General features: G+C 39.5%; 2 protein-coding genes across 2 annotated transcripts in view; one reads left to right on the top strand and one right to left on the bottom strand.

The window, feature by feature from the left end:
• cntnap2a (contactin associated protein 2a) overlaps positions 1 to 20,732 on the top strand; it is a 387,477-nt gene that overhangs the window by 246,652 nt on the left and 120,093 nt on the right. Inside the window, exons 10-11 of the mRNA XM_038726358.1 lie at positions 10,935 to 11,084; positions 19,486 to 19,648. Of these exons, the coding sequence (XP_038582286.1) occupies positions 10,935 to 11,084; positions 19,486 to 19,648 (313 nt within the window). The remainder of the gene's footprint in view (positions 1 to 10,934; positions 11,085 to 19,485; positions 19,649 to 20,732) is intronic.
• LOC119908579 lies at positions 5,059 to 7,752 on the bottom strand. Its single transcript, XM_038726368.1, has 5 exons — positions 7,435 to 7,752; positions 6,747 to 6,872; positions 6,497 to 6,664; positions 6,198 to 6,326; positions 5,059 to 6,115 (listed from the first exon to the last, which is right to left on the bottom strand). Exons 1-5 carry the CDS (start codon positions 7,655 to 7,657, stop codon positions 5,838 to 5,840), a joined length of 924 nt encoding a protein of 307 aa, XP_038582296.1. The 5' UTR covers positions 7,658 to 7,752; the 3' UTR covers positions 5,059 to 5,837.

The raw sequence follows: 20,732 nt of genomic DNA on the forward strand, positions 1-20,732 counted from the left end.
AAATTGAACATGCATGGAAAACATTGTTTAAACCCTTTACAATGAAGATCTGTAAAGTTGTTTGGATTTTTATAACATTATTGTTGAAATACACAGTCCTGAAAAAGGGACGTTTCTTTTTTTGCTGAGTTTATATGTATGTATGTACGTTTTTGAATGTTTGCAGGATACACACATTTTTAGGGACAATAGTTCAGTTTAAAAAAAGAAAAAGCCCCCTGATGTTGTCCACATTCAGTCTGATGTTTACATAGTTATTCAAAGTATCTACCAACACCCACACATTTCTCACACGTCAGCAAACACCCAGTTACAGAAAGCAGAAATGTGATATTTTGTGGTACACAGTACAGTATAAAAATAACTTTTAGCCACAAGGTCAAAAACATTCATTTTAGTAATTTGTTCATGTAATGTATTAATTTAATCTAGAACTCCACTTTGGCCAAAATGGGCAAGGGGGCCGTGGCTTTAATAAATAAATAAAAATACTTACTTTACTCATTTGTTAATGCTTGTTAAATGATATTCATAGAAAATATAACATAAAATTGTGTTTTAAATGATGGAATACATATGGTTCAATCTTGTCGTTGGTCCCTGCAGCTCAATATGCACTTTTATCACTAACTCTAAATTGTAGGCTGATTCCTTTGGATTATACCACTGAATGGGGACTGTTGCTATATCCATCCATCGTCAACCGCTTATCCTGCGTACAGGGTCATGGGGGGCTGGAGCCAATTCCATCGCAGGGCCACACATAGACATAGACAACCACTCACACCTAAGGACAATTTCAGAGACACCAAATAACCTATATTTATATAATACAATTATAGGGAAGTGCTTTTAAATAAAAATTATGTAAAGATAGATAATATGTAAAAAAAATAAATAAATAAATAAGAAAGATTTGGTGAAAGCTTGAAGAAAAGACAATCTTATGCATATCAGTTTTACATAGGGCAAGTGAGCCACTTACTTACTCAGGCACATAATTATGGCATTGGGCCAAATATTTTTTTGTCATTAGATGGTGGACCAGAACATTGTCAATTGTGTATTAATATTCCATTATTTACTGTGTGTGCAATTAGCTCAGTTGGTAGTGCACATCACTCCTGTTTAGAGGATTGTGTGTTAAATCCTCACTTACTGCTAGTATTTTTCTTCCTTTTCAACAAATTGATTGTGATGAGATCCTATTACACATTACAATTAAGCATGTGCAGGAGTGTGTACATCCTGGCGATTGGTCCGCATCAAACTATAGACGCCCCAGTATCTCCAGGCAGAGGAAATTCCTGCTTTACTCATTGAGGGGAATCCGCAATCTCAGTTTTCTGATGGCTTTTCAGAGGTGTGTCAAGCAAGCCAGAGACTCTTTTGAATTTCCTTCAGAACTTTTCAAAGTAAAAGCTCTGAATTAAACACAACATAAAGTACTGCTGCAGAAATGTTCTCACGCTTGTATTTTGTAGACACAATCAATTAGGAGGAATTGATTTTGTAAGTAACTTTTGTTGTCGTGACTGAGATCTGTTTTAGCACCAGCCGCTATTATTATTATTTTTTTGCCACTAACAAAGAAATATGGCCACGTGCCAGATATTATTGCTTGCGGGCAAGCTTTGGCCCACGGGCCTATTATTGGCCACTGCTCTAAGTTAATTCTTCTGTATTGACTTGTACACAGTTTTCAAAGAAAATCTGTTCCACCCATTTTATCAGTGGTATTGTTTTTAAATGCTAACTTTCTCTTGTTACTACTGCTACTCATTGTTAATCTTGACACGAAGCCAGGGCCACAATAAGACACATGCCTTTGATGTGGGAGACCAGGGTTCGAATCCCACATCGGCACATCCACCAATGTGTTCCTGACCAAGACACTTAACCCCTAGTTACTCCAGAGGCGTGCAACCTCTGACATGTATAGCAATTGTAAATCGCTTTGGATAAAAGCGTCAGATAAATGAATGTAATGTAACATGAACTTTAGTCATGCTGAGCATCAGTGTTGTACCGTTCCACAAACACAGCACAATATACCACACACATGACACATAAGTAATAAACAGTTCTAAGTGAATAAGTAAGTAAAGCTTGCAAAATACAATGAATACATGATAAATAGGCAGTAAAAATTAAAAAGATTGAGCTAAAAATGGATAAATAAAGAAATAAAATAAATCACCAATCCTCACACTCACGGACATACACATAGATGAAAAAGTTAATCAACCATTCATGTTTCTAATGGACATAGGCACAAAACTTGTCATATATTTGGTCTTTGTATATACATTACTTCATCAAATTGAGGTAACCAACAACAGTATTGTCAAAGTATGAATTCAATGTAATGTAATAGACCACTGGAAACCTCAAGGCCTTGGTGAAGAAACAATCTATACCTGAAAGTTACAGAGGGAACAGCAGGAAACCACTGAAGATGTTAAAGGTGCTCGAATCATCATAAAGGCTACAGTCTTGTTGGAGACACACACAGACCACACTTCCCTGTTCCAGCTGTAGAAATAATGCATTTGCAATGGAAGTATGACCGTTAGCTCCCTCCGAATTATGCATTTTTTTTCAGTATTATGGTATAAATTTACTCCCATCCATTCTAGACTCCTTTGACCAGTGCAGTGAAGATACCTGCGACAGGAGAGAATGAGAGCTGTCAGTGTTGTCCATCTTTTAGACAATATTATGATGCTTGTGGCAATGCTTACCTGTAGTTGGGTTGTAAGCCCCGCCAATATTTGTGAAGACTACTGTAGTTGAGTGGAGTTTAAGTTTCGAATGGTCCAATTTTTCCTGTAGTGGGCAATCCAGCAGAGAAAGCCAGCTTCTGAGTTTCTGTAAACACAGCATGGAATCATTTAACTGAGAGAATTAGTTAAATTGTGGTATTTTTTTAAAGATAGCAATAATTGCGAAAACAAATGGTTAGTCTTAAGGGAAAGAACAGAATAAAAACATTCAGTTAATGCATGTATGTACAGTATATAAGTATGTATTTCTTGTCTCATCAAAATACCTGCAGTTGTCCTTTCTGTTTACAATTTGTTCTTGGTGAGCTGTAGTTAAGTCTTACAAACATCCAGCTCTTCCCTGAGAGCTGTCACCCGTTTCTCCTGCTCCTGCTCCTCCTTCTGACTGGTTGTCACTCTGGAAACCAGGGCTGCAAAAAATACATTTCTGGTTTGTTATTGTGTGTTAGTGCTGATATGACTGCAAATTCAACTTAATAATTAACTTTATAAGACTTTTATACTGACTTATCCCATCTTCTGGTGTCTGGTATTGTAGAGTTTTTCAGTTCAAACAGAAAGCTGCAATAGGCTTTACATTACAGCCATTATTAAACAGATTAGGGAGACTGTGAGTCTGATGTTTTTCTTTTAGTGGTGATATTCTGCTAAGTTCACTGAATTAATATTAAAATTGCTGCAATTCCATCTAAAGGCTGTTTATGTGGATATCATTTAACCTTCGCTAAAAGTACTCTATCACAAGTAATTATTAGGTTACCTTTACTTGGGTTTAGCCTAATCTAGAGCTGAAACAATTACAATTAATAGATTAGTTTATCACCAAAGAGAAATCTGCAACAATTTTGCTAATAATTTAATTGTTTACTTAAAAAAAAAAAAAAAAAAAAAGTAATTGATGATGAAAGTTATCATAATTTTCATTAAGAATCATTGCATCCCCAGCATAAACATCACAGTTGTCTTTGATTTACTACCTGTGTTCTCCTTCTCTAAAGCAGCCACTTTGCCCCTCTGGGTTTGCAATTCAGCCTTGCTGTTCCTGAGTTCCACCTTCTGCTCCACCACCATGTCTCTCAGATGTCTAAGCTCATCCCAGATAATTCTCATCTGTAAGCCTTGGTCAGCTCCTCCACCCACTCCTTGAGCCCATGTCGCAGACAGATCGAACAGCAGCACCAGCAACAGAGTAACCCTCATTGCAAAACCTCACCCCTCCAGAAAAACCTCTAAGAAATGAAATGGAATCAGACGTTTTCACTGTTCTACTTTACATCTCCCAGTGACCCAGTTCTCTAGCTCTCCCTCGCTCTCAAAATTGAATCAGTGTGAGTCTGTTATCGATCATTGGTCTCCATGGCAAATATAGCTGAAATCTATAGAAATACAATACCTGCAAACTTACACATATAGAGATAAACACAAACACACAGGCGCACACACCTCTTTGAAACCAGCAGGATATCACTTGGTCTTGGTTGGTTGGGAGAAAGATAGTCTTGAATCTGGCATATATGACCTCTGACATAGCAATTGTAAGTCGCTTTGGATAAAAGCTGAATGAATGAATGTAAATATACCTAAAATATAGTTTTGTCTAGTGCTTAATTTTCCAGTGATAATGACAAACATGATGGAAGTCATCTATTTACCACAGGAATACTGAGTTAGAGCACAGCTTAACACAAAGGTCTGACTTTGCATGTGCCCGGCTACTTAAACCTGTCACTGTATGAACAGATGAGTCCATCAATGAAACGAGTTAAATGCAAAGCACATCCACCCACCATGACATAGATGAAGATAACACTGCGTTAAGCCAGCTCTATCATTAGATGTAACATTTCATTTGCCTGTGTTCTCACTCTACACATCAGCCACTTTGACTCTCTGGCACTGTCAGCTCCTCCCTCTGTTCTATTACCATGTTTTCCACTCTTTCAGCTCAGCCCAGATGCCAGGGGTGGTGGTGCTGGTCCTTTATGTTTGTTTGACACTTCTACCTGTGTATTTCAGTCGGACACAACGGCATCGGTGTTGGTTCACTTTGGACTTCACTGTGTTGGTTCACTTTGGACTTCACTGTGTTGGTTCACTTTGGACTTCACTGTGTTGGTTCACTTTGGACTTCACTGTGTTTATCAGAATCAGGTTGATTGCCAAGTAGGTTTCGACACACAGGGAATTTGCCGTTGAATGTTGTTGTGTAACAATAAACATAATAAATAGAAAATATAAAGAAAGATGGAAGCAAACACTGTAAGTCAAGAAGCATAAATATAAAATGTATAGTTGACAATTAATAATGAAAACCAAACAAATTTTGGTGAAAGCTTTCCTGAAGCCTCTGGCTGAAGTTGACAAAAGCAACAGCATAACTGGGTAAACGACGCAAATGCTCTATTTTTGACATTCTTATGCAGTTTTACATAGAGCAAGAGAGACATTTATGACAGACTCACAATAGAAGACAATAAGTGAACTTGGATGTTGTGATGATGTTACTGCCAATTTCATAGCTTTTAGCTATTATTTATCCTTCAAACACTTCTCGTTCCATTCTGTCTTACACCAGTGAGTAGTTGGGCAGTTAATTCTACTGTATTGACTGGTAGAAAGTTTTCAGGGAAAGTCAGCTCCACCAATTTGTTCAGTGGTATTGTAGTTAAATGCTAACTTTCTTTATTTCATTTTTAAAATTTGCACATAATAATTGTTAATCTACAGCTTTACACTTTGTTCCCATACATCTTTCACGCCTGATATTTCATTGCTAAATAATGGAGCAGCAAAACTTTGGGATCCTTTCATAACAGGGGCCAGTTAAGAACAGTATAGCTTGTTGGTGGTCATGCACATTAGTTTATTTAGACAGTGGTTGTAGCATACAAGAGTCAGCATCTTTATTCTGTGCATATAATTGACTTAATTAAATTAAAGTAACCAACGACAGTATTCACAAAGTATTAATTAAATGTAATGTAATAGACCACTGGAATGTGCAAAGAACACTCAAGGCCTTAATAAAGATAGACAAACTATATCTGAAACTTACAGAGGGAACAGCAGGAAACCACTGAAGGTGTTCAAGGAGCTAGGATCATCATATAGGCCACAGTTTTGTTGGAGACGCAAATAGACGACACTTCCTTGTTCCAGCTGTAGAATTAATGCATTTGCAATGAAAGTATGACCGTTAGCTAACTCAGAATTATGCAAAATTCTTTCACTATTACGGTATAAATTTACTGCCATCCATTCTCCGTTTTTGTTGTTGAAAGCTGTGAATCTTATGTAGTAGACTCCTTTGACCGGTGCAGTGAAGATACCTGCGACAGTATCAGAGAATCAGAGAGGTTGTCCATCTCTCAGACAATATTACAATATTATGATGCTTTTGGTAATTCTTACCTGTAGTTGGGTTGTAAGCCCCGCCAATATTTGTGAAGACTCTACTGTAGATGAGTGGAGTTTCAGTGTTGAATGGTCCAATCTTTCCTGAAGTGGTCAAACCAGCAGAGAAAGCCAGCTTCGGAGTTTCTGTAAATATAGATTGCAATAAAACAGGATAGAAGCAAAGTTTTAATTTCAAGGGAAAGCAATAAAAACAGCCAGTTCTCTATTCAGACTGGTGCTGTTTTAAAGTAGGCAGTCTCCAGTTAAAGTTTGTATGTATGTAAGTATGTATTTCTGGTCTCTTATCGAAATACCTGCAGTTGTCCTTTCTATCTCATCCAATTTGTTCTTGGTGAGCTGTAGTTGAGTCTTAGAAATATCCAGCTCTTCCCTGAGAGCTGTCACCTCCTTTTTCTGCTCCTGCGCCTCCTTCTGACTGGTTGTCACTCTCGAAACCAGGGCTGCCAGTTCTGCTGCTTGTGCTAGAAGCAAGAAAGACTCAACATTTTGCTCTTTCAAGATTTTTCCAGAATTACCAAATCTTTGATTTTGGTAATTACGTACCAGAAATCAGTCTCTCAGCCTCCTCCACTTTTTTCTTCTGCAGCTGCTGTTCAGACTTAGTCGCTTCCAGCTCTGCTGTAATTGCTGTCACCTTGTTTTCAGTGGCTGTCAGTCTGGAGCTCATCACTGAAATACCATAGAGGCTGAGGATGAAGTTCTCTAAGTAATGCTGTCTAAAGTAGCATTCCACAACATCTTCATAAAAATACATTTCTAGTTTGTTGTTGTGTATTGCTGCTGATATACAGCTATTTTAAAACAGATTAGCGGGACTGCGAGCATGAGTCTGTTGTTTCGAATCTCTCAATTTTAAATTGGCAATGCTTAATGATTAATATTAATTAGTGTTCAGTACACTGAATTAATATTTAAAGTGTGGCAATTACATTAGATATTACATACATTATCACAAGTAATGATTACATTGACTTTACTTGGGTTTAGCCTAATCTAGAGCTGAAACAATTAGTCAATGAATGGATTTGTTCATCACCAGAAAAAAAAATGTCAACAATTTTGCTAATCATTTAATCGCACATGTCTCTGGATTTCTTTGTGTTGTGGACTGCTGGTTAGAAGAAGAAAAAAAAGAAATTTACATGTCTATGTTGTCATGGACATTTTTCACAATTTTCTGACATTTCACTGACCAAGTAATTGGTACACGCATTCGTCTTTGATTTCCTACCTGTGTTCTCCTTCTCTAAAGCAGCCACTTTGTCCCTCTGGGTTTGCAGTTCAGCTTTGGTGTTCCTCAGTTCCACCTTCTGCTCCACCACCATGTCTCTCAGAGCTCTAAGCTCATCCCAGACATTCCTTGTCTGTAAACCTTGGTCACCTTCTCCGCCCTCTCCTTGAGCCCATGTCGCAGACAGACCAAACAACAGCACCAGCAGCAGAGTACCCCTCATTGTAAAACCTCACCCCTCTGGAAAATTTCTAAGAAATGAAATGGAATCAGAGATTTTTACTGTTCTACTTTACGTCTCCCAGTGACCAATAGTATTGTGGGTGGTCAAAGATAACTCTTATTTGTCTTGGGCAGAGTTGCACAAGAGGGCCGTCCCTGACCATGTTTAGGAAGGTGTATGATGCAACGCCCTCAGCTGTTTATACAAGAAGGATTTCCCTTTTATTTTATAACAGTTTTCAAAATGACCCCCACACCAACAGAACAGAAAATGACTTAAAGGGATTAAGCACTCGCAAAAAACATTTAACATGTAGCTGAGTTAATGAAATTATTTCACTTTAATTGAACAGTGCTTTTCTCATCATTTATCTTGTTTACGCAGATGGTCAGTAGCTGCACACTGGACGTTAACATGTGCATATTATCTGCATTAACAGAACAGCCTTGGCAAATGTAACTCATTGAATTAATGCCTCTATTGACATTAATAATAAATGGTACTCTTAGATGACAGTGTGTTTTTAAAACAGAAAGCCTTGGAAGGAATTGTGAAAAAAAAAAAAAGTTTTATGTGACCTCAAAAGTTGTTTTCCAAGTTAGAAGTCTCAAAATGTCATAAGAATATCTGGGTCAAATGTTATTCTAAAATGATATAATTACTGTAGGTTAACATTTCATTATTTATGTGAAATCAGTCTCACCCTTTCCGTTGTTTTAATGGGTTATTTATCAGTAGGGAAGACATCCTTGCCATAGTTTGGTGACTTTTTTTCTTTGTAATGAGTTTTCAAAGTGATGGTGTGAGATGAGTGAACCCGCAGTGCAATTTCTTCATTTTTATTGAATTCCAAACAAAAACAGAGCAAAGTGACCAGTCAGCCTTACACCTCGTTATCAGGGCTCCTTGCATATGAATGACAACTCAGAAGCAAGCCATTAAACAGTCTTATCTAGTCAAATCTGAACAATTCTCTTCCTCCTCCTTCTACTCTCCTTCATTATCTGCATTCTTTTTATCTGTGGCAGACAGCCGGCATGTGTGCGATTTGAGCCTGTGTGTTTGCCGTGTGTGACACAGAGAGAGAGAGAGAGAGAGCGCAACATATTTAATGTAAGACTCGTTTTTTGTGTGTCTGTCCTGTAAAGATTCAACACTGCTATCACTGATAAGCTCATCATTCAAAGCTATTGCAGGTGATGTAAAACAGATGAGGGTACACAAGGTTACACAGTATCTATTTTCCATTACGTTCAAGAGGTTAAAGAGAGGAACGGGATTGGAGCAGAGAGCTTGGTCGTGATTACATCAAACTGATATACAGTCAGAAATGTGCCAGCAAAGGTGCACATCAAGGTCGCTTTCTACCATAACAGATGTTTTTGTTGTCATTCAGACAAAGCAGGCGCCATGCTCTAATAGTTCTTACTTTTCAGTTCATAACTTCTCAAGTACAACAAAAATGCTACATTAAACTGTATCTGTGTGTGTGTGTGTGTGTGTGTGTGTGTGTGTGCGTGTGTGTGCATATTTAACCAGCATTGCCCTGAACAAGGCCACAGTGGTCACACCCCTCAGCAGGTGGCCATCTTGGCTCTTAGCTTCTTTGGTCAGTGCCGTGATGACACACACGTACACACACACACACGTGCACACGGGTGCCCTGCTGATGAAGATTAATTAGTGTAGACCCCCTACTGACATGAAAGCTAGGGTCTCCGAGTGCATTCTGGGAAGGAATAAACTATGCGAAAGTGTGTGTTGTAGACGGTGAAGAAACGCAGAAACTGTAACACACAAACCAAATGCACTAACAGAAGCTTGCGCACTCTCTTACACACGTGGGTCAAATGTATTAACACATGCAGCGTGCTGTATGTGTTAACGTACATTCAGATCCATGGGTATACGCAATCTGCTGAGACTGATTTGCACGTGACCGTACCTTGAACTTCGCTACAACGTCCGCACCATTGATGTATTACCGTCGGTGAAGCAGTGAGCTGAGCCGAATTGAAAAAGACGGACAACGCGGCAGATGGCCACAAGAGGAGAGGGGTATAAAGCTGGAAAGAAAAAAAGGGAAAAGTGAAATGCAGAAATACAGGACAGGAAATAAAGACAGAGAGATGGAAAAAGAATCAGGGAAAGAGAAGGATGCGGGGAAGGAAGGATGAATAGAGATTGGTGTCAGTAAGAGGTGATGTATAGAGGAGAGGGTGATGAGAGTGAGCTGGCTTCTCTCTCGGCTCTGGTAGTAATGTCCCTTTCCAAAACATCACTCATATTTAATGGAGCACAGCTACAAGGGAATAGAGAGAAAAGGAGAGCACAAAACTTGCATGCACGAACACACGTTGACATATGCAGACAACGCCACACATTACAGACGTGTACACACTTGCACAGAGTGCTCAAAGTTTGCCTGCACAGATAGAGGACTCACACACACACGCATGCACTCTGGTACTCAGATGCAAACAGGGTTCTCTGAGAGTTAATGGAGTTGAGACACGGGGGCCTTGAGACTAGATGCCGCACTCGACTTGGAAAGGGTGGAGAGAGGAAGACGGACTGAGAGGACAAAAGAGAAAAGAAGAATAACTCTCACACATGAAAATACACATAGAAAGAAGAGGGAAGAGGGGAAAACTGTGGTAAAGGCAAGAAGATGATCCTCTGCTGAGCATGTCTGAACTCTGTGTGAAGCCACATTCACCAGGCAGCTTGAATGGACACACAAAGCAGGGATAAAATACAGGGGTGCAATGATTGTGGAGGGGAAAAAACTGCTGTATGACAAAGTACATGTACACCCACATGCCTCTCATCTATCATGAGTCACTCAGTCATCTTTTCCTTCAATCCTAGTCAGGTCCTTGACATTCTCCTATAACGAAGTTAACTTTGACCTAGGAAAAGGAACCAGTCTTGAATATTTGTCATTACAGCAAGCTAGAAATAAAGTCAACAGCTACAGTCAAAACACAAGGGTTGGACACTTAAGTGCTTTTTATTTATTTATTTTTTCTCAATTTAGAGTTCACAATGAATGAATGTGGTGCTGCATTTTTAATAGATTTGGTTATGGGTACATTTCTTTTGCAGGAATTCAAATTATTGAAGCATTATTATTGAATCATTGGAAATTCAGTCAGCAAAAACCAAGAAGGTTTTACACTTACAGAACAAGATGTTAATAATTTAACTTATGCAAATACACCTTCGTAGTATGTGTTCTCTGAAGACATTCTTGTCCCCCCCCTCCCCTGTCCAGGTTCAGGCCTTAATGATGGCCAATGGCACGCAGTACGTTTGGTCGCCAAGGACAACTTCGCCATGTTGACAATAGATGGCGAGGAGGCATCTGCCGTGCGCTCCACCTCACCTCTCACCATCACGACAGGAGGAACCTATCACTTGGGAGGTAAGGGTCACCCCGACACCATCAACCACAGATCTGACCAACACAACTTTCACCTCCACCTCCGTTCATCGCCATCCCGTCTCATTCCTCTCCAGTGCCCGTTAAAAACTCGTGGGAGGCATCAGAGTTCACTACGCTTACATATAGAAAAATGGGACAGTGTCAGAATATAGCTTCCAGATTACAACCGTTTTCATGCAGGTTGCGTTTCAGTCAATCTTGACTACTTGTTTCATAAATTCTACAAAATATTGTCATGAATCTTCATTTTTTGTTGCGTTGTCTCAAATAACTAACATTACTTTTTGTGGTTGATTGCATACCTGCTTATTCCTTAATTAATCAAAATGAGCCATGGACACAGAAACCTTTTAAACGACATGATAATTAATCTGCTTTCACTTTTGAGAAATTTAATTTGGTAAGTTACTATAGAAAAGTTTGGTAGGAAAAGCAGACAGAGCTCAGTGAAACTTCTTATATGAACTGTCTTATCCGTGTGTGTGTGGTGGGGGGGTATTTGCAGGCTTGTGTGTGTGTGTGTCTGCAGGCTAAATATGTCTGCAAATCATTTATCTCGCTAGAAATCTATATCCCAGTGGCCTATCGGAGTTCAGGAAGTTGCTCACTTAGCAAGAGCATAGACACAACTAGACCACCAGATAGACACACAACCATACAGAGGGGAACACATACCAACACACACATGCACAAGCGGCAGCCACAATCTGTCTGAATTAGGAAGACGCCGGGTTAATGATGCCAGACACCGCTGTCCGTCTGTTGGAAGATGGTCCATATCTAAGTGTGTGTATGTGATTGTGTGTTGGGTGTGTGGGCACCTGTATGAAATTACAGTAAATGTGAGAGATAGTGTGGACTCTGATAGCTCCATCAGGCCACTGTCCCTCTCTCTCTGTCAGAGTACACTCCTCCATCAAGCAAAAATAATTTCCCCAGCCCAGTCAATAAGGATCACCTGTCTCTCACTCACACACACACACACACACACACACACACACACACACATCGAGATTCTTTTATTCTCTTGTCCATCTTAATTTACTCCTTGCTGCTGTTGAGTGAACCCCCCTTAAGCCCAGGATGGCTCTCTGTACTTCTTATTTATGAAATCTAAGCTTGTTAGGCCTTGATATGCTAATTGCATTTCACTGAAGAAGCATTGCGTTTTTGTATGCACCTTTTAACTCCCTTTTTCAAGTTTTTTTCTGGGGTAATCATAGGTACTTTTAAAAAAAGTGTTGCAGAGTCATTTAATATTAACACTTTTTATTATTGCTCACGTCTCTTTCACCCCAACTTTCTCTCTATAATTTCTCTTTGTCTATCCTTTCTTTTTCCTCTCTTCTGTTCTCTCTTCCTCTAGTCTCTGTTTTGATCCAATTGGTGATTTATTGATTTAGGGAAGCTGAGTTGGGAATCAATAGTGGCTGAGAGGAGAGGATCTCTGTAATGTCTTTACCCCAGGAAGAGGGCAGAGGAGACAGACAGGGAGAGAGAAAAGGAGAGTTAAACTGAAGAGAAGACAGATAAAAGGTAGGGAAGAGGAGAAAGTAGAGACAAGGAGTGAAGCAAAGTTTTTGGGTGGGAAATTTCAAAGATAGCAGGTTCATACGTAAGTGCGAGGCTTGAGAGAGGTAAAGGAGGCGAATGCTATTTGCTAAGAGGAGCGGGGAGGCTGAGAGGAAGGATGAAAGTGACCTGCACGTCATCAGAGTGAACACAGTGCTCCAAACACACACAATTCACAGATTCACATTCATATACACACAGGTAGGCACGCACAATAGACTGTACAGTATGTGTTACAGATTATTTTGAGAAAACAATCTTGCACGTAGCTTTCACTTGCACGTGCATACACAGATATACTCACTCACACTTACATGCCACCATTCAGAGAGGTACAACTATGTTCTTTCAGTTTTTTCCCCCACTCCTACTGACAGAAGTAGTGTGTGGGTTGAATTGGCAGCAACTGTGACTGGGGTTTTACTCGTTAGCTTCACATGGCATAATGAATGCTGAGGAGCAGGGAGACTGGCGGTACTGTAAACACAAGTTGCAGGGGATTCAAAACTGCTGATTATTACTATGGCAGTACAAACTGATATTTAGGCCTCCGCGTCACAGGCAAGGGGAGTAGTTTTAGGAAGGCATTTATGGATACCGTAAATATCTACCAGTTCATTCTTAGTTCAGACTTGAGATTTGCGTTTTCTTGGGGAAAGGGTGAGTGTACTGTTGCAGGTTGTTTTTAGCTCTGAGAATAATTTTAGTTTTTTGACAGTCGGGTTTGGATTTACTTTAGATTTATACAGCATCCTGATCAGTCCTCCAGTTTCATGACCTGGTTTTATTTTATATCACTCGGTGCCTTGCTTCCCTATTATCACGGATAATGACAATGACGGCCTGGAGCCATCCGAAAATGTGCATATGTAGGTTAGTGTGAGCGTGAATGACCTGTGCATGAACAGGGGTGTGGGTATTTTTTAACCACATGCTCTGAAACTTCCAAGCACACATGCACACAGAAACACACTTAACTCACAACTCGTAAAAATGTATTAAAAACACTCCACCTATTCACATTCGGGGGCTAATTTCCATCCCAGCACAGAGGTAACAGAATAATATAGTGATTGTATGAAAGATAGTTTAGCCTTCGGCTTGCCCTCAATTACTCTCTCTGATCGCTCAACTTGATGAGTCAGAGGCCAGGCGCATTAAGTCCTAAAGCTCTCTTACAGTTTTCCATCAGCACTTTCAATGTGACTATGTGCCACAATAAGCAGAAACCCTCTGTATCATGAACAGTCCTTGTCCTTTTATACGCAGAACGAAGCTTTAGATAATTGCTAAGAGTCATTTGTGTCGGTTCAGTCATCCAGGTAGCCATCTGCTCACAATCTCATAGCTTTAAGGCATCAATCTGCTGTGTTTTCATTGGTAAGAGTTGTTGATCAGTGACCACAGACTGAGCCAGACTTCATAAACAAAGTAATACCGCCACTACCACGTTATGACATGGCTCTTAATACACTCATTTTGACAATAGGCATTTATCTGCTGCCATTTCTGTTTTAGGTTGTCCTCTCATCATCTAACTGTCAATGCATGTAGTGAACATATTATACTGTTTGCTTAGCATGAAAAATTACTGCTAGTAAGCGGGGTCCAATGTAGCCATATCATGTACTACAATAGGGTGGGTGCCATTGCACAGTAGAAACTTTCCTTGGGAAGAGGAAGAGAAAGAGAGTTTACTATCTGTCTGTTTCTGCGTTCTTCATTTTAAGGGTTTTTTTTTTCCCACTGAGGCTTAATATTTAGTAAGCATGTCCAATTGCTACATTAAACCAAACAATACTACTTAGTATTGTATTCAAGCTTCACATATGTAGGGATATGTTGTATATTCATTATGCAGATGCACTTAAACACACAAAGTCTGAAGCCCAGTGTTTTATCTGACACTAAAAGTATAATACTGTATGATTAAAGTCAGAGAGGATCAGTGCAGCTGGGTAACAGGTAATTTTGCTATTAAGACATTCAAACAAACACATATACGAGCACACAAAGGTGGTTGACGTGGAGGTATATTGTGAGATGATTATCAGTCTTTAATCAAACAGAAAGTGAGTGAGTGTGCATGTACACGTACTCTGCAGTGGACAGAACACCACCAGTGGGACATGATTACTTTTTGTGTCTTCCAGGTCTAAAACTGTGTCTCCATTAAATGTGAAACATGGAAAGCAGTTAGCCAGGGGCAGGTAAAAATCTTTCACTGCCTTGCTCCATATAAAGACAACCAGTGATGATCATTTTTGCTATAAAAATGTGACACTACTTGAACTTCAGGTTCCCTTCATAAGAAGTTGATCTTGTAGATTGTATTAAGTACTTTAATGCATAAATCCTCTATTTAATTAGAGAAGAAATGTTTTAAACATAACAGTGTTCCTTAATGCTTTTAGATAGCATTAATATTAATACCATCGTTGTCTAATATGAAGACAAGCATGCTGACACAAAAATATTTGCTAATTAAGGTTTTAATTACCGTAATAAATTACCTACTTTGCATAAGTGGTTATGTTTAATGCATTTTGGTGACTATGATGGGACATTATGCAACTCAAGTGCCATTCCCAAAGAGTTTAAAGGCTATGCAAATTAGGCAACTAATACATTTTCCTTTCTTTACTTGACTTCCTTATTTCTGTCAACTTGTTGTTTTGAAACATTGTTTTGCATGCACAATTTTTATGTCAGCTAATATAATAACGTTATAGCAATTACTTTATGCAAGCTTTATTTAAAATAACAAGACAGATGTTAGGTGAAAAGATGCGAAAACAAATCACTTATTCCTTGAAAACAGTCACCATTCACGAATGTTGCTTTAGATATAATTGCCCTGTCTTTTCTAAAATTCTGTCACATTAAAATTCACATGGCACAGCCTAAACCCAAGGTTACAAAGTTACAGGGTATTTTAGATGGTGCTTTAGATGTCATCCCATCCTCAACTATGCCCGTTTTCTTAATTGTATTCTTCTCCTCTGTTTTCTTTTCTCCATTTCCTCCTTAACTCATTTATTTTGTTCTCTCCAATTTCGCGGTTTATCTTCTCTTCTTCTTTGGTCCCCTCATCCTCTTCTCTTTCCTCTCATCCATCTTATTCTTTTTAATCGGGTCGACCCCTTCCTTTGCCTCCCCTCTTCTCCTCTCATCTCCACCCCCTCTATCCTTCGAGCGTCTGCTTTTAGAAGCAGCCTCCTGAACCTAAAGCCTATTTTACGGGGAGTAGTTTCTCACTCCTGACGCTGCGCTTAGAGAAATTAGTAAGTGACTGACACGAGACATCCACAAATTGAATTTCTCAAGAGGGAAGACAGACGGACGCTCACACAAACACACACACGCACATGCACAAGGCCATAAAGCCATGATCTTTTCTCCGTGAGAACAGGGGACAAATGAATATACTAATGAAGGAGTAGTCAATTATGGGACGTTCCGCCCTGCAGCTTGCTGGTTGCTAAAAAAAAAAAGAGCCCTCTGTGTTTCCTTTATTAGTTTTGCAATCTCCACTCCCTTCACAATTTTAAAACTCTGCTGAGTTGTTCCAAACAGTGTCACAGCATTTCTTAACTTGCTTCGTTTGTCATCATTTTGCAAATGTCATATTTCCCCTCACATTTATTTTATGTGCATGAATAAATGACAGTGTTATAGTATTTGACAGTCCTAAACTTTGCCTTTCCGTTAACAGCTACCGTGTACCATGATGCAAAATCTTTCTAACCTTTTAAAATAAAGTGTCACTATGCTGCTTAGACTCCAGTTGGTGTATTTGCTCACTCCAGTACAATTGTTCACTTAGCTGTAAAGACATGCAGTGTGAATTAATACTCACTGTATACATATTAGTAATAATTGTAATATATAGCACGCGTCCAGCCATGCTTCTAAATACTGTCACCTCTCTCTCTTTATCTTAAATCTTGTGATGAATTAGACATGAGACTCTGACAGACACATTTATCAGAGAGCAGCCCATACTGTCTTTAAGTGTACAGTACACTGTGTACCTTTTGTGTATGTGCATACAGTCTTGTTTATGTGCTTATCTGCCATGGTGGGTACAGCTTGTCCTTGACATGTGTGTGGTAATGTTTTGCACACATGCAAGTTTGTTTGACAATTCTCTACAAGGTGCTCTAAGTGTGTATTGCAGTGTTTTACCATTTTCTTTTTTTAACATTTAAGGGAAATAGTTCAGGGAGAAATAGCAGCAGGTGGTCAGTAGATAAGCACAATATTTCCTGGTGTGAATTTGGATTTAGTGAGAATCTAAATATTGTTTTGTCTCGTCTGAATATGTTGGGGTTTTTTTTTTACCTCTGAGCATTTTGGCTGATTTCCAGCCTACCTCTCCTGAAAGCAGATACATCCTCCTAAATGTGTTGGGATGTGGGAACAAGTGTTCTGTTGCTTGAGAGCCAGCCATGCCATTCAGATGTGTTCAGGTAGTAGAGGGCTGGTGCTGGTCTTCCTGTTTGTATTGTGAGAGAAGCTCTTTGGGCACAACAGGGGGGATGTGATAGAGCGCCAGCAAGACTGCAGGGGATTATTGCTGCTGTTCCAGATCCTGAGGGGTTAGGGAGATAGAGTTTTTGTTTATACTAAAAATTAAAACCCCACAGCATTGTTGCATTCAGGGGGAAAAAATAAAATGCGGTCAGACATTGTTAGCTTAGATTTAAGCTGTGTGTGTGGGTGTGGGATAGCTTGAGGATGTACAGATGTATGACCACATCTATGCCTTGTTTGCCAAGTGTTTTTCTCTGTCGGATTCCACCTCATTAATTGTAGTCTTCCTCTATTTGTCACTGCTTCTATAACAGCATTCTGAATGATAAGATGATACATTTTTGGAAGGCATTAAAGAAAAATTGTTTCTTCATGGGGAAAATGTTAATAGGAGGAGCTCTGCAAGACAAAATAGTAACAATGTATTAACATCGGTCATGGCTTTAGAGCAACAATAAAGGAAAATATGGTGATTTGACTCGATTTAAAGCATGACTACTGTCAGGATACATGTCCTCCTATTCGTATTTAGCCAACTAATATTCACTTGATATGCATATTATTTTAGTGCAATGCCCAAATGAACATTTATAGTGTTAATCAAGCAACACAGGGGAGCTGCCCAGCACAGATGCTAATTTCTCTGTGGGGATACAAGAGGTTAGGTGGTTACTTAAAAGTACTTTTAAATAATGGATGGACATAGAAGCAAGTGAGTGCATACAGTAGTTTGTGTGGTTTCTTATCAGAGACTTATTTTTTACAAATATCAGACATTATCACGAATATATTTCTTACTTTACTGTTTGGTGATGAACATGTGTGAAAAATACCGGTTTCGGCAGACATTTTGATAAGGACAAGCATGTTCAGTTGCATGTCAAAACGAGCAGAATATGGACTAAAAACAGGTGACATCCAGCAAACAAGTGGGATATTTTGGTAGAGTTAAATTGAGTAGGCCGACATCTCATCATTGGTGTAGATAGAATAACAGAGCAACCAACCCCCTGCTAGTTTTCCCGGCCTAGCAACATACATCCATGCACCCATCCATCCTTCCATGCATTGCTCCATTCGTTCTGCCAAACTGTCAGGAAGGCTGCATTCCCTTTGCATTCATATGCTATCCACAGGACACAAAGCGCTGCCAGCCAGCTGTAGTCTGCTCTGTTTCCCATCTTCTCTCTCTCTTTCCATCACTCCCTCTCTGCTCTCTCTCTGTCTCCAACTCCTCTGGAAAGACAGCAGACAGGTGTGGCAGGAGGAGAGGCAGATGGCAAGGATGACAGGAGAACCTTTTTGGGGGAGGAAATAAAAATCAGAAGAAAAGGATGAATCCACCACAAACACACACATACTCACACACACTTTATTTTTTTCTGATTTATTTTCTGGCATCTCAGCCAACTACAGTTGTGTTGGCGCGCACACGCACATAGTGCAAATGCCCTTTATAATACGACTTTTTGATGCTGTGGCCTTGAGGCTAATAGGTATGCTGGAGAGTGTGACAGCTTATAACATCACAATGATGGAGATGTCATTGAGCGGCAGTGTTTTATGTGTGACCTGTGTGCTTGTGGCAAAGATTGAATTCAAGCCCCTCGTCTCCTATATCTGACAGTTTCTGCACACTGTAATAACTCCTGTAGATGTGCACACACACAACACAGTGTACAATACTCACATATAGTGTATATGATGCATGAAGACAGATTTGTACATACACAAAGAATAACAGATGCCTACCATATATCCATGGACCCCCATTTGTGCACAACATTTAGCATGCACACTCATACACACCATGTACACACAGTTTTGTCCTAGCCTTGTCCCCGTTTCAGTCAAGGCCCAGTGCGCCCTCTGGACGGGCCATTGACTCTTGTATCTCATATACTGTATATAGTAAAACCTACATGTCCTCTAGTCTATTGCGGCCTTAGCACTGGTATTAAGGCTAATGGGCCTTGCAGATAAGCTCTAAAACAAAAGGACTGATGAAGGCTCATGGCTTTAAAAAGTGACAATAACTAGGCACTGGCCGGTTCCGTTGTTCCTCGTCAAGGATAATGTTGTTGTTATGTCTGATGTCTACTTCTACAAAAGGTCATCTTTCCTTGTTTATTGTTGTCTTCCCACACACTTTTACTTCTTGCTGTGCATTCCTTTGTTCTTTCTCAAAATGCTCTCTGCGATTTGGAATAATAAAGGAATGTATGATAAAGTTTTATTGTGTGCTTTTGTTTGTTTCTTTTGCTGGTTTCAGGGTACTTTCTCCAGACTCTGTTCCCACCATCCCAGCGTTCCTTCCAGGGCTGCATGCAGGCAATCTTGGTGGACGACCAACCAGCTGATTTGCTTGCAGTGGAAAAAGGCACTATGGGAGCTTTTGAGAATGTCAGCCTAGACATGTGTGCAATCATAGACAGGTAAGAGTGAAAACTGCTGCATTTATGCACATCTACATAATCATTCATAAATGGAAATACTAGGCACTAAAACAATGGGTCATAAGTGTCATAAATCAAATGGTTTTAAATTGGAACAGTCAATAACCAGAGTCCCTGATTTCTTATCCAGAGATGTATGACTCAGGGCTTATTTGTTGTGTGTGTGTGTGTAACTGCACAAGCATGTGCTTGTGTGTTGCCGGGTTTTTTTGTGTGCTTGTCATACTGATAAATGGATATAAATGATGGGGTGGATTCTGAGTATAGGGGGATGTGTGTAAACAGTATATTTTATAAATTTCAAACTGAAATAAAATAGTAGGTTTCATCCTTGGAAAACACTCAATGATCTTAATCAAACATCAAAATGAGCCACGTATTTCATTGCCAAGTATAACAGAGCTGGGGATCCTGCACAGCACATCCCAGTGTTGGCTCAGTGGAAGCATTTATTACAACTTGTTGACATTTCAATTTATTTCTTTGTCATAGACTAGACAAACACAATGGGACTGATTTGCCATATATTGAATCATCCATGCCTTAACCCAGTTGGAGTGTTTGGGTTTTTTTTACACTGAATCAGATGCCTGTGTGCAAAACCTTCAAACTCTGGGGACTGGTTTAACCTTCAGGGAATAAGCCTATTCCTATGTTAAATAAGAGTTAGTGGTTTTCAGTTACACGATGGCCATGAAGAAGACTTGTGATCATTAGAAATTGCATGAATTGCACAAGGTGAAGGAGACTGGGAAGCTACAATTAAGAGTTGACCTTGCGCCGATTGGAACAGTATTTTTCCCTGAACTGAGCGATTTGTTTTCAGGTCAGGTTTGTCGATAACACTTACCTTCATCCATATCCTTGCCCAGAGATATAGACACCAACTGCCACTGCTTGATTTAGATCAATTTTGTCCTCACTTCAAGAAAGGTCTGGCTTGCTGGGATAGTTAATTTTAGACTACAGCCAAGACCATATCCAATGCTAATACAGATTTACAAAACATTTATCACGTTTTGAAAAGCTGTATATCTGTCAAAATGTTTGTGTCAGTTAGAGT

The sequence above is a fragment of the Micropterus salmoides genome, unplaced genomic scaffold (genome assembly GCF_014851395.1).
Source record: "Micropterus salmoides isolate LMB-PRFRI ecotype aquatic unplaced genomic scaffold, ASM1485139v1 Ms_hic_scaffold_1, whole genome shotgun sequence".
NCBI classification, from domain to species: Eukaryota; Metazoa; Chordata; class Actinopteri; order Centrarchiformes; family Centrarchidae; genus Micropterus; species Micropterus salmoides.